The 17333-nt window shown below is 52.8% G+C and overlaps 1 protein-coding gene across 1 annotated transcript; it reads left to right on the top strand.

The window, feature by feature from the left end:
• Positions 1 to 2336: 2336 nt before the first annotated feature.
• On the top strand, positions 2337 to 15115 carry Exoc3l2 (exocyst complex component 3 like 2; the record flags this gene model as incomplete). Its single annotated transcript, XM_059253213.1, has 8 exons — positions 2337 to 2438; positions 2539 to 2639; positions 3233 to 3343; positions 6406 to 6541; positions 9683 to 9805; positions 10232 to 10387; positions 12357 to 12478; positions 14776 to 15115. Coding segments are annotated over 8 exons (1146 nt in total), but the record flags the coding sequence as incomplete, so codon positions are not given.
• Between the last annotated feature and the right edge of the window lie 2218 nt (positions 15116 to 17333).

Raw genomic sequence — 17333 nt, 5'->3', positions numbered from 1 at the left:
ACGTAGACATCCAAAGCAAACCTTCCTTTCTTCCTTTTTCCTTCCTCTCTTTCCTCCCCTCTTCCCTTCCTTCCCCATCTCTTTCTCTCTTTATTCTTAACTTTTTTCTTTTGACACAGAGCCTCAACCTCCCAGCGCTGAGATTACTGCCTGACCATTTCTACATTTCATGTCACCTCCCAAGTGTACCCACAACACACAAAGGTTTCATAGGTTCAGACCCCAGTCCCAGAGTCTCACTGCAAGGCCCCGATGCTCACAGCAGCCCAGCATGTCAGCATCCGGGCAACACACTCCCACATCCGAGAAGAGAAAGCAGTGAATGACCAAGTCTGGGGGCACACACCTTTAATCCCAGCCCTCGGGAAGCAGAGGCAGGCGGATAGATGAATCAGGCCAGCCTGGGCTACAGAGGGAGTTCCAGGCCAGCCAGGGCTGCATAGTGGGATTCTGTCTCAAAATCACAAAACGAAACAAAAACAAGTGGTTACTGAGGAGTCTGCTGGAGTCAACACATGTAAAGCTGCTCTCACTCATTGAATTGAAGCACGAGGGAATCAGAGAGGCAAACATCCAGAGTTCCCCCCTCCACCCCCCACCCACCACCCCTCCGCATTGCTGGGATGGAACAGGGGCCTTCTGAAAGTGCTCTACCACTGAGTCACACCCCCAGCCCCTCACTGGGGATTCTAGGCAGGGGCTCTACCACTGAGCCACACCCCCAGCCCCTCACTGGAGGATTCTAGGCAGGGCTCTACCACTGAACCACACCCCAGCTCCTCACTGGGGGACCCTAGGCAGGGTCTCTACCACTGAGCCAGGCGCCCAGCCCCTCACTGGGGGATTCTAGGCAGGGGCTCTACCACTGTGCTAAACACCTATCATTTATCCTTTGGCATTCTTGAATCAGAATTCAGGACTCTTAGGTGTGTCTTTCTGTGTACGGTGTCATGAATAACCTAGAGCCTTGTCCTTGTGAGGTCAAGGCTCTCCCACTGGGTTGCTTTCCCAGCACAAATGTGAGCATTTTAAACAATTGTTCGGCAGGACCCAGTAGCAGAGCCTTACCACCCTCAAATGGTGACATGTACACCTTTTAACCCCCTTGGCTGTTAAAGTTTAAAAATACAAGGTGTACTCAGACGTGGTAGCTCACCCCTTCAATTCCAGCATTTGGGGGACAGAGGCACACAGATCTCTGAGTCTGAGGCCAGCCTAGTCTACAGAGTTTCAGGACAGCCAGGGCTACATGGAGAAACCTTGTCTGGAAAACAAACAAACAAACAAAACCCACAAATAGTGTGTTTATGTATGTGTACACACATATACACACACACACACACACACATACACACACATACACACACACGGTGTTGGAGCTGGAGATGGCTAAGCAGCTAAGTGAAACTCAAGTTCAGTTTCTAGTGTCCTTATCAGCCAGTGCATGGCCACCTGTAATTCCAGCTCTAGGAATCTGACACCTTCTTCTGGCTTCTGTGCGCACTTATATTCACACACATACACACACACACACACACACCACATATACACACAAACATACGCACCACATACACACACAGCACATACACACACACCACATACACACATACCACATACACATACAAACATACGCACCACATACACACACAGCACATACACACATACCACATACACACACACCACATACACACACAAACATACACACCACATACACACACAGCACATACACACAGCACATACACACACACCACATACACACACACCACATACATACATACACACACCTTACACACACACATAAGCACACACACACATGCACACATACCTCATACACACACACTCATAAACACACATACACCACATACACACACATATAAACACACAATACACACATAAACACATAAAAAAGCAAATATAAATCTATCAAATCTCTCTCTCTCTCTCTCTCTCTCTCTCTCTCTCTCTCTCTCTCTCTCTCTCTTTCTCAAGCAGGGTTTCTGTGTAGCCCTGGCTGTCCTGGAACTCTAGACCAGGCTGGCCTTGAACCTCGAACTCACAGACATCTGCCTGCCTTTGCCTTCCGAGTGCCGCGATTAGAGGTGTGCGCCACTCACATCTGCCTTACATATCTTTAAAAAAATCCACACCACACCACATGGTTTTGATATTCAGTCCTAGGAAGCAGGCGGGAAGGAGGAGGTGGGGGAGGTTCCAAGCATCTCCTTGACCTCGGAGTTTGTGGGTTGAGCCCAGAAATTCTTGGTGGAGCTGCTCAGGTGAGAGAGCCAAGGTCCCAGGCTGCACCTGACTCCTGCTGCTCCATCCCCCTGTGGCAGGCTCAGACCCGCGCAGCCCTTCTCCGAGTGCTGCAGGAAGATGAGGAAAAGTGGGCCAGCATGGACTACAGGCCCAGCAACCTGGCCCAAGATGTTTGTGAGGTAGGAGGAGGAAGGGGATAGCCTGGGGCAAGGGAGGGGAGGAAGGGGCACTGAACCCCCACGCTCACCGCGTCCCTTTTCCTCCTCCTGGTGCACACAGCTGCTGGAAGAACACACGGAGAGAGCGCCCCACATCAGTCAGGAGTTCGTGGAGAGAATGGCCCACTGCTGCCTGGGCGGGCTGGCGGAGTTCCTGCAGAGGTAAGGGGCAGTTGGGGAAGGCGGGTCTGTGGGGGCTGTCGGAGTTCCTGCAGAGGTAAGGGCCAGTGGGGTCTGTGCGGGCTGGCCATCAGGGTCTGGTTCACACTGAGACAGTCAGGATGAATGGCAGAGACACCTGCTTGAAAGTGCACGGGAGGACTTGAATTCAGTCCCAGGACCCATGTGAGACGGCTCACAACTGTCTGTACCTCCAGCTCCAGGGGGATCCCGTGTCCATGGTCTCCCCAGGCACCAGCATGCATGTGCACAGAGACATATGCATGTGCATAATTAAAAATAAAATTAATCTTTAAAAAGAAAAGAAAGACAATTATAATCCTGGAGGCATGGCTCAGCAGTAGAAGACTTGCATAGACTCTTCCAATGAGGGGCTGGGGTGTGGCTCAGTGGTAGAGCCCCTGCCTAGAATCCCTCAGTAAGAGGCTGGGGGTGTGGCTCAGTGGTAGAGCCCTTGCCTAGAATCCCTCAGTAAGAGGCTGGGGGTGTGGCTCAGTGGTAGAGCCCCTGTTTCTGGCACGAGGCTCTGACCAGCAGCACGTGCCCTCTGTGCCCATTGCCCCCTCTCCTGTCAGCTTCCAGCAGCGAGTGGAGCGATTCCACGAGAACCCAGGGATCCGTGAACTGCCCTCTGAGACCTACATCAGCAGGACTATCTCTCTGGTCAACTGTGGGCCCCCCCTGAGGTGAGAACACCCGTGGGGAACAGTGTGTGGGAGTCTGGGTGACGGCTGAACTGAGGAAACAGGCTCCCTCCTGGTGGATATCATTGACCCTGGGAGAGGGGAGCGTAGACACGGAACTTCAGAGGCATCGGGTCTGGGGGTGGTGGAGGTGGTGACCCATGGCTGTCCAGACTGCAGCATCCATCCATCCAAGGGGAATATCTGTGTTAGAACTGGAGAAATAAGAGGAGAAAATAATTCTCCTCTAAGAATGGAGGTCCGAGTTTGGATCCCCAGCAGCCATTGTGAACGCCGGACATAGTGAAACTCTTTTCTCAAAAAATAAGGTGGAGGCTTGAAAGATGGCTCGGTGGTTAACAACACTGGCTAGGCCAGCCGTTGGTAGCACACACCTTTAATCCCAGCACTCAGGAGGCAGAGCCAGGCGGATCTCTGTGAGTTTGAGGCCAGCCTGGTCTACAGAGCGAGATCTAGGACAGGCACCAAAACTACACAGAGAAACCCTGTCTTGAAAAGAAAACAAAAACCAAAAACCAAACAAACAAAAAACAGAAACAAAACAACACTGGCTGTTCTTCCGTGGGACCTAGGTTCGATTCCCAGCACCAACTTTTCAGGCTCACAACTGTGTGTAGTTCTAGCCAAGGGATCTGGCGCCCTCTTCTGGCCTCCAAAGGTACCACGTGTAAAGGTGGAACATTGATACAGATGCAGCAAAACACCCCATACACATAATAATAATAAAAAAAAGCCATTGATGACGACAACTCATATTCACCCGTGGCCCCCACATGTGCGTGCAAAGAAACCTTTCTTTCCTATTAACTTACTTTAAATTGCATTTAATTTTTGAGACAGGGTCTCTCTAGCTCCGACTGCCCTGGAATTTACGATGTGGAGGTGGACTGGGCAGGCTTTGAACTCTCAGAGGTCCGCTCTCCTCCACCTCCTGAGTGGTGGGATTAAAGGGTACGCCACAGTGCCCGGCCACATATAATTTCTAAATTTAACCTATTGGCTAGGTTTTTGGCACCGGGACTCATGTATCCCTGAACATTTCTGGTCCTCCTGCACCTGCCCCCCGAGGGCTGAGGGCACAGGCAATTGCCTCCATGACGGGCTTTGTTGATTAATTATCGCTGCCGGGATGAAACTGGGCTCCTCGCACCTGCTTACTACCCTACCACTGAGCTGCACCCCTAAATGGCCTTCATAAAATTGGGGGTTCAAGCGGGTGAGATGGCTCAGTGGTGAAAACTGATTGCAACCAAGCCTGATGTCCTGACCTTCACCCCTGGGACCCACATGGTGGAAGGAGAGAGCTGACTCCCTCGAGATGTCCTCTGACCTCCACACGTGTGCCTTAGCAGGCATGCCCCCATAAATGAAATAATAAAAAATGATGATGATCCTCCTGACCACCAAATTCTGGCCTGTTTGGGAGAAATCAATGGTATTGGTATTATCCGCATATATTCTGACTGCTAGTTTACACATTTACCAATGCACTCAAAAAGATAGCTGGGCGTGGCGGCGCTCACCTTTAATCCCAGCACTTGGGAGGCAGAGGCAGGCGGATCTCTGTGAGTTCGAGGCGAGCCTGGTCTACAGAGCGAGTTCCAGGACAGCCAGGGCCACACAGAGAGACCCTGTCTTGGTGAAAAAAAATCTAGAGATGGTAGGACCTGGGAGAATGGAGCCAATAAATGAGGCAGACTAAAGTCTGCAGTAGCCAACTTTATTCAGAGCATCGAACAGTTTATACTTTTTTTTTTTTTTTTTTGAGACAGGGTGTCTCTGTGTAGCTTTGCGCCTTTCCTGGAACTCGGTAGCCCAGGCTGGCCTCGAACTCACAGAGATCCGCCTGGCTCTGCCTCCCGAGTGCTGGGATTAAAGGCGTGTGCCACTACCGCCCAGCCAGTTTATACTCTTAAGAGGAGTCAGCAGACAAGCCACACGTGGCAAAACCGTGTTTTTCCATAGAGGCATACATAATAAACAAATATCAATAGCCAGTTGTGAGGACTAATCTGAAGCAAGCTACCCACTATGCCTGGGAGGGGCATGAAAGCATTGTCCAAGAACAATTCTCTGGGTTTTTTTTTTGTTTTTTGTTTTTTTTTCGGTTTTTCGAGGCAGGGTTTCTCTGTGTAGTTTTGCGCCTTTCCTGGAACTCACTTGGTAGCCCAGGCTGGCCTCGAACTCACAGAGATCCGCCTGGCTCTGCCTCCCGAGTGCTGGGATTAAAGGCGTGCGCCACCACCGCCCGGCAATTCTCTGTTTTTAATAAACTGAGGTCACAAGACTCTTGTCTTGGCTTCTTAGAGATTTCTCACAAGCACTCAGGATCCTTCTCACACAGCTCCATTCTTGGACTATGTTCTGACAGTATCTGTATTTCAATATTTTACCGCATGCATGTATATTGCTCCTTTTCTGTTTTATTCCCCCCCATTGATGGTGATCCGATCCAAGCCCTAGGAGACTGGGCAAGAGTTTTATCCTTGAATTGGATGAACCTTTAGTCTTTTTTTTTTGTTGTTTTTTGTTTTGTTTTGTTTTTTGAGACTGGGTTTCTCTGTGTAGTCCTGGCTGCCAGGAACTCACTCTGTAGACCAGGCTGGCCTCAAACTCACAGAGATTCACCTGCCTCTGTCTCCTGAGCCCTGGGATTAAAGGTGTGTGCCATCACCGCCCGGCTATCTTTCTGTCTTTTTAAAAAATATTTATTCTTTGTGTGTTTGCACGTAAATACAGTCCTCTCAGAGGTCAAAAGAGGGTGTGAGGTCACATGGAGCTGGAGTTATGGATGGTTGTGAGTGGCCATGTGGGTGCTGGGAACTGAACTTGGGTTCTCTTAACCACTGATCCATCTCTCCAGCCCCATTCAGGCTAGTCTTAAAGTCACAGTGTAGCCCAGGCTGGCCTTGAACTTTACATCTCCCTGCCTCAGCTTCCTCAGTAATTGGGATCACAGATCTGCTACCCCAGCCCCAGCTGGTCCCGGCAGGGGCATTCAGATGGTGGAAGGGCTGGGCTCTGAATCCTGTTGATGCTCACAGGTCTTTGGCTGAGCGACTGGCCAGGGTGGGGCCCCCTGAAAGTGAGCCCGCCCGGGAAGCTTCAGCCATGGCTCTGGACCGTGTGACCCGACTCTGCCATCACGTCCTGGCCGAACTGTTATTCCAGGAACTACAGGTGAGTGAGACAGGGGACTGGGGTGGGGCTGTGCCAGGATGGATTGGCATCACCCCCCCCATACCCCACAGTTTCTTCTAACCCATGACTCAGTGTTCAGGGAAACAGGGAGGGCTGGGGGTGAATGCCATGTTGGAACTGTTTGAGGGGGGAAAAGGGGGCATAGGAAGGAAGAGGTGGGAGGATGTGGCTGAGTGGGATGGGCAGAGAGATGCCAGCAAGAGAGGGATTATGCAGTACTTTCCCTACTGAGGTCCCCCAAAGTCATGCCTCTCCATGCCCCCCAGAGCCTTCTTCAGCTACCACTGGCCTCTAAATGCCGTGAGGGGGTGAGGTAATAAGTGGGTTAGGTCCTGTGTGGACCGCAGGGAGGCAAAAAGCCATTCAGTAGCAGTATAAAGGGATCCAACGTACCCTTTCTCTGCTCAGAATCCACCCTAGACTCCCAGATCGGCGACAGAAAAAGCCAGAAGCCCTGCTGTGCCCCCAGGCCCCTCAGTCAGCTATTCTGAAACCTCATTCCTCCACCTCTGAGTCTCCTCACACCATAGCCCCTTAACGCTTTCCTGCCTCTGGCCCCCAGCCCTTGCGGTTTCCTCTGCTCGGATGCTCCTCCTCCTCCAATAGCCCGGGTCCCTCCTCGCTTCTTTCAAATCTTTTTATTTGTTTGTTTGTTTTTCATTTTGGTTTTGCAAGACAGAGTTTCTCTGTGAAGTCCTGACTGTGCTCAGACTCACTCTGTAGACCAGGCTGACCTCGAACTCACAGAGATCCACCTGCCTCTGCCTCCCAAGTGCTGAGGTTAAAGGTGTGCGCCACCACTGCCCAGCTTCTTTCATTCTTAGGGAGATGTTCCCTGATTATTCCACTTAAAATATAGTACCTTGGGCTGGAGAGATGGCTCAGTGGTTTAGAGCACTGGCTGTTCTTCCAGAGAACCTGGGTTCAATTCCCAGCACCCACATGGCAGCTTTCCAGCTCCAGGAGATCCAACACTCTCACACAGACAAATGTTCACATAAAATAAAAATAAATAAATAAAATTTTTTAAAAATACAGTACCTTTGGCCAGTCAGCTGTGGTGGCACGTGCTTTTAATCCCAGCATTCTGGAGGCAGCTTGAGGCCAGGCTAGTCTACAAAGTGAGTTCCAGGGCAGCCAGACTCACAGAAGGAGAGCCTATCTCAATAAAACAAAATAAAATACAACAGGACAGTGACTTGACCCAGACAGATGGGGGTGCCAGTACACACCTCTACTTCCAGCTACTAGGAAAGCTGAGGCAGGAGGATGGATCCCTTGAGCCTAGGAGTTCAGAGTCAACATGTCCAATGGAGCTCTACCCCTATCTGTTGCTGGAAGAGGAGGAATAGGGGTCCTGGAGAATTGCAGTATTCTCTCCCAAAGCACTAACTGCAGCAGGATATGCCAGAGCTTTGCTTTCTTGACCCTTTAGGAGCTGGGGACCAAGCTCAGGGCTTCCAACACTGGGCAGGGCTCTACCACTGAGCCACACCCCCAGCCCCTCATTGGGGGTTCTCTGCAGGGGCTCTACCACTGAGCCACACCCCAGCCCCTCACTGGGGGATTCTAGGCAGGGGCTCTACCACTGAGCCACACCCCCAGCCCCTCATTGGGGGTTCTCTGCAGGGGCTCTACCACTGAGCCACACCCCAGCCCCTCACTGGGGGATTCTAGGCAGGGGCTCTACCACTGAGCCACACCCCCAGCCCCTCACTGGGGGATTCTAGGCAGGGGCTCTACCACTAAGCCACACCACCAGCCCCTCACTGGGGGATTCTAGGCAGGGGCTCTACCACTGAGCCATATCTCCAACTCCCCCCACTGAATCCCTTATTTTTTGTTTTAGACACAGTTTCACTATGTGGCCCAGGCTGGCTTGGAAGTCACAGAAATGTACCTGCCTCTGCTTCTTCAGGGTGGGATTAAAGGTGGGGGGGCTAGGGGGTTGGGACAGGGTTTCTCTATGTAGCCCTGACTAGCCTGGAACTCACTATGTAGCCTAGGCTGACCTCCAAGTCCCACGACCTCCTGCCTCACCCTTCCGAATACCAGGCTTCCAGGCATGAGTCTCCACGCCCAGAGAAGTCTGTGGTCTTCATCTTTACTCATATTGTATGTTTCGAGATACAAATTCAGAGGCACTGGAAGGCCTGAGAAAGCTGGTAGATGAGAGAGGAAGGGAAGGAGTTTGGGGTTAGCCTGAGGTACATGAGACTCTGTCTGAAAAAGAAAATGATTAGGATATTATTCACTGATGGAGCAATTGGATTGGTAATAATGATGATAAAGCCTGACTCAGTGGCACACACCTGTAGTCCCAGCACTCAGGAGGCAGAGGCAGGTGGATCTCGGTGAGTTCCAGGACAGCCAGGGCTACACAGAGAAACCTTGTCTCAAAGAAACCAACATCATGATGATGATGATGATGATGATAAAGATGATGAACACAGTTCTGAAAGTCCTAAAAGTTTTGGAAGGAGGGTCCCCAATTTCTGTTGTTTTCAATCAGGGGTTCACTATGTCTGGAACTCCCTATGTAGACCAGGCTGGCCTAGAATTCAGAGATCCTCCTCGAGTGTCAGGATTAAACACGTGCGCCTCCACACCCAGTTTTCATTTTGCACTGCTCCCTGAAAATGATGTAAATGGTCTCTCTAGCCAGGTTGATCTCTATCCCACCTCTCACAATCGCTGTCCGAATTCTACACCTTGGAAGGCGCTTAGCCCTCCCTCTTCGCTCCCCTGTCTGACACCCTCCAGTCCTCTCAGCCTGATTTCCCTCTCCAGGAAGCCATTTTTGACTCTGTGCTGGCACTCTGTGAGTCGCAGCAAGGCAGGGACTACCTCCTCCCCATGTCGTCCTCAGTCAGGACACAGCCTTTGTTCTTCCCTCTGGGGAGTGTTTAAATGAAGTGTCCCCAGCCCGGAGTGGGGCACACACCTGTAATCCCAGTCTTTGGGACATGGAGGCGATCAAGAGTTCAAGGCCAGCCTGTTACAGTGTGCATCAAAAAAAAAAAAAAAAAAAAAAAAAACGATAAGAAGGTTTTCCTAAGAGATGTGTGGGAGGGTGGAGAGAGGAGGCTGTGACCCTCCCCTCCCCGCTGTCCTACCCAGCCGCACTTCAGCAAGCTGATGCGCAGGAAGTGGCTGAGCAGCTCCGAGGCTCTGGATGGCATCGTGGGCACACTTGGCGCCCAGGCCCTGGCCCTGCGCAGGATGCAGGATGAGCCTTACCAGGTGCGTTGACCGGATGGAGGGCTCGAGGGTGGAGATGCCCAGAGTGCGCTCCTTCTGGGGGAGACCCTATCAAGTGGGGTGTTGGGTGTCTGGTGGCACCTCAAGGATCTGGGGGCTGCAGTTGGGAGACGTGCCCCTGGGAACTAGAGTGCAGGGCCAGGTTGGGTCTTCTGCAAGGAAGAGTTTGGGGGAGCCTAGGGTGGGGCACGCTTTAGGGAAAGTAGTATCTGATTAAGGGTCTGATAGGAGAAGGGAACTGTAGAGGGCCTAGCTGTAGAGGAGCTGGGCACTCGGTGAGACGGGGCGGGTTCCCGTCGGGTGTCCCGAGTGCCCGGCTTGGATGCGCAGAGCGTGGAACCTGGGTTCCTCATGAACCTGCTGGGTTGGAGCGATCTAGAGAGAGTCCCGGCCTCCCACTGTCCCCAGGTGCTGGTGGCCGAACTGCACCGCCGGGCGCTGGTGGAGTACGTGCGACCACTGCTGCGCGGACGCCTGCGCTGTCGCTCCGCGAGGACCCGCAGCCGCGTGGCCGGGAGGCTCCGAGAGGATGCGGCACAGCTACAGCGGCTGTTTAGGCGGCTGGTGAGTGCCCGGCTGGGCTTGGGGAACGGAGGCTGGGGGTGGGGGTGGGGGTGGGCTGCTTGGCCTCCAAAGCAGGAGGAGGGAAGGCTCTTCTTGGAAACGGACCTTCAACAGAAACTGGGTTCGTGATGGTGCACACCTGCCACCCAGCATTAGGGAGATTGAGGCAGGAGGATTGCGAGTTTAAGGCCGAAAAACAGCCCCTCAAAGAGGGGGGGCAGGGATTGGAAAGATGGTTTAGGGTTAAAAGCCCTGGCTACTCTTGCAGAGAACTCAAGTTCTATTCCCAGCACCCACATGGCAGCTCACAACCGTCTGTAACTTATCCAACACTGTATTCCGGCTTCTGGGGCTCCAGGCATCCACACGGTGCAGAAAGAACACCAATACATATAAAATAAGTTTTTGTTTTGTTTTGTTTTTGAGATGGTCTCTCTATGCACTCCTGGCTGTCCTGGAACTCGCTCTGTCGACCCAATTTGCCTCAAACTCACAAACTTCTTCCTATGCCTCCTGAGTGCAACCACTATGCCCAGCTAAAATATTTCCTTAAAGAAAAAATGCCATACGGGCTAGAGAGATGGCTCAGAGGTTAAGAGCACTGGCTGCTCTTCCAGAGGACCCGGGTTCAATTCCCAGCAACCACATGGCAGCTCACAAGTGTCTATAACTCCAGTTCTAGGGAATCTGATATTCTCATACCAATGCACATAAAATAAAGTTAAATAAATTATTAAAAAGATATACTGGCCATGGTAATCCTGTAATAACAGCACTGTGAAGGACGAGCCAGGAAGCCTGGTCTATGTATTGAATCCCAGGCCAGCCAGGGCTATGTAGTGAGACCTTGTCTCAAAAAAATAAAAGAAGCCGGGCGGTGGTGGCGCACGCCTTTAATCCCAGCACTCGGGAGGCAGAGCCAGGCGGATCTCTTGTGAGTTCTAGGCCAGCCTGGTCTACAGAGTGAGATCCAGGACAGGCTCCAAAACTACACAGAGAAACCCTGTCTCAAAAAAACAAACAAACAAAAAAAAGTATAAAAAAGAAAAAAAAAAGAAAACACCTCTGAATCTAAGTGTCATCAAATCCAAGAATTTTCTTGTCCCGGGTTGTCATAGGTGGGGTGGGAGTGGGGGATGTACTCACCAGCAGCCTGTGTCCTTGGGAGGTTGCGTTTATTGAAACATTTTCAAGATAATTGTCATGGGCTTGCAGGCAGCCCTAGGAGAGAGCACAGAGGACCCCCTCAGGACATCTTAGCCATGCTTTGCGCATGGTCACATTTTGCACTTTCCGCTTTTGGTGGCAGGGCCTAAGGTGCAACCCAAATCCCTGCACATGCTGACCCTTGACCCCCTGACTTGGAATAGTTCTATACCTCTGGCTATGGAAACCCCCAAACCCCCTGCCTCTGCCTCCCACGTGCCGGGATTATAGGCATTTGTCACCAAACCTGCATGGCATAGGTCAGGGTTGTTTTGTTTTGAGACAGGGTCTCTCTGTGTAGCCTTGGCTGTCCTGGAGGGTGGATCAAGCTGGACTTGAACTCACACAAATCCGCCTGCCTCTGCCTCCCAAGTGCTGGGATTAAAGGAGTGTGCCACTCTAGCTGGCAGGGTTTTTGGTTTTTGTTTTGTTTTATTTTTCAAGACATGGTTTCTCTGTGTAGCCCTGGCTGTCCTGGAACTTGCTCTGTAGACCAGGCTGTCCTCGAACTCATAGAGATCCACCTGCCTCCCGAGTGCTGGGATTAAAGGTGTGTGCCACCACCAACTGGCCAACTGGCCGGTTTTAAATCCTGTGACCCAACCCCGGATTTACATAAGTAAAGGTTCTAGCTACCTCCTGGCCAGGGTCTGCCTTCTGTGCCCTTTTACACATGGGCAAGGGCCCGGGCAAGAGCAGGGCTCAGCACGAAAGGGGTATTGAGAGCTTGCATGGGGTGACCCTGGAGCCCTTGTCCCCACAGGAGTCCCAGGCTTCCTGGCTGGACCAGGTGGTGCCGCATTTGGCCGAGATCCTGCAGCTGGAGGACACTCCGAGCATCCAGGTGGAGGTCGGGGTGCTTGTGCGGGACTACCCAGACATCAGGTGAGATGCAGCCAGGCCCGGGTCTCCTTGGCATCCGTCCCAGCGTTTCCTGGCCCGCGCCAGGGCAGGGTGGCGGTGAGCGTGTCCGACGGCCGTTTCCTGCTGGGACTAGGGCATTCTTAATACGATTTCCCTCCTTCGGCCGCCGCAGCCACCAGTGCTCACAAACAAACAAGCGGCCACAGGAAGCCCAGGGCAAGGGGGGCGCAGGCCGCCTGGCGGCAGGAAGGGCTGGCCACGCAGGGAACCGCCGGGGACACGGGGAACACACACGGGCATGCGGGTTGCACACTCAGGGGACAGCAACCAGGGCACGTTCGAATCTAGGTGGGCCACTTCCTTTCGCTGGGACCTTCCCTGAGTCTCATTCTTATCTGCTGCCCAGGGATGGTAATACCGTAATTGTGGACTGGTTGCGGGAATTACACCGTCATCATTATCTAGGGCAGTCAGACAGTAACAAGTACAGTCCAGCCCGGTATGGTGGCGCACGTCTTTAATCTCAGCACTCCGGAGGCAGGGGTTTGCTGGATCTCTTGAGTTCAGGGCCAGCCTGGTCTATAGAGTGAGTTCCAGGACAGCCAGAGCTATATAAAGCACCAGACTCAAAAAAGAAAAGGGAAGAAAGAAAGTGACTTTGAGAGATTTAAATGCTTAAATGACAGCTAGGCATGTGGCCAGTGGGCAGCATCTACCTAGAATCTCCCGGTGAGGGCTGATGGTATGGCTCAGTGGTAGAGCATTCACCTAGCATACATAAAGTTCTGGGTCCCATCCACAGCACCACAGGGGGATTGTAGAAATGGTGAAAGTAAGATTTTATTATTATTTGTTTGTTTGTTTTGTTTTGATTTTCAAGACAGGGTTTCTCTGTGTAGCCCTGGCTGACTTGGAACTCCCTCTGTGGACCAGGGTGGCCTCGAACTCACAGAGATCCACCTGCCTCTGCCTCCCGAGTGCTGGGATTAAAGACCTGCCGCCCCGGAATCTTTGTTTACTATTCTCATGTTTTAATTGTGGGGATGGGGAGCACACATGCCACTGGGCAAATGTGAGGGTCAAAGGTCACCTTGCGAGGGGTCCTTTCTCTCCTTCCACCGTGTGATTGATTCCCAGGGATTTCTGAACACCAGCCCTAAGGTTTGGCGGCAAGTGTCTTGAGACATCTTGACAGCCCTCGTTTGGGGTTTGTTCTGAGGCAGCCTGGGTTGGTTGGTTTCCAATGTGTGGCAATCCTCCTGCCTCGGGGCTGGGATCACAGGCCCGATCTTTCTCACCAGTTTTGGAGGTCTGTTTTGGCTGAGTGAGGTGGAATGGAGACGGTAACTGGGATTTAGGATGAGGTCTTGCAGAACAGAGTTGGTTTTGAACTCAAGGATGACTCGACCGTGAACTGTAACCCTGTCCTGGGACTTTCAGAGGTGCCCCTTTGGGGGAATGTGTCAGGAGTGAAGTTGGTGTTCTAGGGGATGGGTCTGGACCGATCTAAATGAAGTGAGTTGAGGTTTGGCTGTCCGAGGTGGGGAAGTTCCAAACCTGCAGAGAGGGTTTGGGATGTAGCCGGGTGACCCTCTTAGGCTGAGTGAGGACAGTGGGACCACTGGGTGTGCTGCAGTGTCCACCAAGTGAGAGTTCACCTGGACCGAGTTCAGGAAGTAGCAGCACAGGTGTGTAAACCTAGCTAGCCAGGAGGCTGAGAGAATCACAAGCTCAAGGCAAACCTGGACAATTTAGTGAGACACTATCTGAAAATAAAACCTAAAAGGAAGGATAGAGACACAGTTCAGAGGTCGAGCTCCTGCCTAAAATCCCCAGTGAGGGGCTGGGGGTGTGGCTCAGTGGTAGAGCCCCTGCCTAGAATCCCCCAGTGAGGGGCTGGGGGTGTGCCTCAGTGGTAGAGCCCCTGCCTAGAATCCCCCAGTGAGGGGCTGGGGTGTGGCTCAGTGGTAGAGCCCCTGCCTAGAATCCCTCAGGTGTGAGATCCTTGCTCCAGTCTCCATTACTGTAAAAATTCTTTTGAAGAGTAGACTGGTGAGGTAAGTTAGGGTGAAGACTGGAAGCTAAATTAATGAGGACTAGGGACGCCGGACCAAAGGACGTTCCGACTGGGCTTGGAGGTGAGAGTTCTGGAAGATTCCACATGGGAAATGTGCAAATGGCCACAGGAGACAGGAACAAGAGATGGCACTTAGAGATGAGGCAGGGTTCCAGAGTTCAAGCGGGGTGCACCGACGGGCTGGGTGCCGTCTGGATCCCGGGACCCTCCAGTGAGCACCCCTGTGCTCCTCTCCCTCCAGGCGGAAGCATGTGGCCGCCCTCCTGGACATCAGAGGACTTCGAAACGCAACTGCCCGTCAGGAGATTCTGGCGGTGGCCCGGGACCTGGAGCTGTCTGAAGGTGGTCCCCTGTCGCCCCCTCGGGACCGCGCCTTCTTTGCGGACATCCCCGTGCCCCGCTCCTCCTTCTGCCTCGGCCTCCCTCTCTTCTTGGGGCGCCTCCCGGTCTCCCGGCTGGCCAGGCCCAGCCTGGCTTGTCTGCCCCTGCGGCCTCGGCCTCCTCCGTCGTCAGTTAGAGCCAGAGCCCAGCGCTGAGGCTGCTGGTGCCCATGCTGCTGCGGATCCACCCTCCTGCCTCCCACATGAGACCTCCGGGATGGGAGGTGCCTTGGCTAGCCCACCCAGCCCGGAGTGTCCCCCCAGGAGGGAAACAGAGGCCAGGATGAGTGAAGAGTCCCCCCCAGGCCACCGAGGTCATTCCCGGCACCCTCCTCCCCCATAGCCCAGCATGGCGGGGGGCCTTCTGGAAGGTTCTACACAAATATCCCCGCCCCACCTCCTCTTCCCTCACCTCAAGGTCTGGCCCCAATCCAACGTACTAAGGAATGGTAGATACTTAGAATAAAGAGGTTTCTATTTAACACTAGGAAGGGCAGAGTCCCAAGCGCAGGGGAGGGCAGACAGGGCCCGGGGCCAAGCACTCTTTGCACACACCCAAGGCCACCAGGGCTGGGGTCCAACTCCTAGGGAGGACCGCGAACATGGACAGGAGCCGCAGAAGGCCAGACTCTGCCCAGCTGCCCCTTGATACCGAGTCCTTGATCTGCGTGGCTCCGAGGCAGGCGCTCGACCGCTCTGAGCTGGACACCACTGTTTTATTTATCCCAGTGTCTGACGTTCTGGGTTCGCTGTTGCCACCTTGGCACAGCCCTTCCCATCCATGCTTAGCGAGGGGAACCTTGTCCAGAGAGGAAGGAGCTGGGGGGTTGGGCCGGCGGCATCCAGGGCGCCCTCCTGGGTTGATGCAGGAAAAGTCTCAGGGTGGGAAATTTTCCAGCCTCTCAAGCCGGAGCCCAGCCGGATCCGAGTCCCCACTTAGTCCTTGAGGTCATCTCCCTGCTGACCTCTGCCCCTCCGGCCTCAGCTGGACGGCTTGTGATGGATGCTTCCTGGCCTGGGTTGTGTTTTATTTTATTTTATTTTTTTCCCTGAGAAGTCAGAAAGAGGAGGCAGCCAGGGGTCAGCCCAGGGGCCGGGGTTGGAACCTCACGCACGTCTGTCTGGACATTGGCAACAACATGGGGGCCCTAGCCTCCGAGAGCCTCTAGCTGTGTGCTTCAGAGGGGAAGCTGTCCGTCTCTGGGTTGTGCTTCCTGTCTCTCCTGGGAAATTGCTTAACTTCTCCTTGCCCGGGCCTCCCTCCGTAAGAGGCCCAGAGGATGTCCCTCCTCTTTCCTTGACCTTCTGAAAGTGACACCTCAATGTCATTGACGTACAGGAGAGGGGAACTGACTGGGCAGGCTATTGCGTTGGTGGGCGCTTGCACAATTACACATGTATTTCATCTCAGTGTGGTCACGTTTTGTCATTTTCTGACTCCCTGTTCCATCATTGAAAAGGGGCCTTCTTCTCTTGACTCTTGGTGACAAGCAGCTTGGGTGCTGAGGCAAAATAACAGAGGCACAGGGCCAGACTGGACTGCATCTTAAGACCCCACCCCACACAAAAGGGGTGTGTGGGATTAGTGAGATGGCATTGTAGTAAAGGTGCCTGCCACCAAGCTTAACGGACGGAGTGTGAGCCCCTGGACCCACATGGTGGAGAAAACACACACACACACACACACACACACACACACACACACAATAACAAATGGAATGTAGATTCTCACTGCCCTTTTTGGCTAAGGGCTTACTAAGTAGGCCAGGCTAGCCTTGAACTCACGGAGATCCACTTGCCTCTGCCTCTTGAGTGTTGAGATTAAAGGCATGTGCCACCACCATGCCTGGCTTCTATGTTTCACATATTTACAGTGAGATCCCTGTCTCCAAGACCATGCATATTGTTTTGTTTTTGCAGATGGGGGTCTCAGGTAGCCTTAGCTGGCTTTGAACTCACTACATCCATGAGAATGACCTTGAACTTCTGATCCTCTTGCCGTTGCCTAGGGCTGGGATTACTAGTGTGTGCCAATACACCTGGTATAGGGCTTTATGCATTCCAGGCAAGTGCTCTGCCTCCCCAGCCAAGACCTCAGCCCTAGATGATGATATCTTTTTCAAGACAGAATCTCTATGTGGCCCTGGCTGTCCTGAAACTCCCTCTGTAGACCAGGCTGGCCTCCATCTCACAGAGATCCGCCTGCCTCTGCCTCCCCGAGTGCTGGGATTAAAAGTGTGTGCCACCATGCTCAGCTATTATTTTGAGACAAGATCTCTCCTGTAGCCTAAGCTAGTCTAATTCTCCATTCTCCTGCCTCAGATTCCCAAGTGCTGGGATTATATACCTGAACTGCCCTGGTTTTTTTGTTTTGTTTTTGTTTTTTGTTTTTGACACAGCTATGAAGCCATGGCTGGCC

This window comes from Peromyscus eremicus, unplaced genomic scaffold (assembly GCF_949786415.1).
Source record: "Peromyscus eremicus unplaced genomic scaffold, PerEre_H2_v1 PerEre#2#unplaced_3409, whole genome shotgun sequence".
In the NCBI taxonomy this organism is placed as follows: domain Eukaryota; kingdom Metazoa; phylum Chordata; class Mammalia; order Rodentia; family Cricetidae; genus Peromyscus; species Peromyscus eremicus.
Note: the sequence above shows the minus strand (reverse complement) of the source record. Positions and strands in the feature narration are given on the sequence as shown.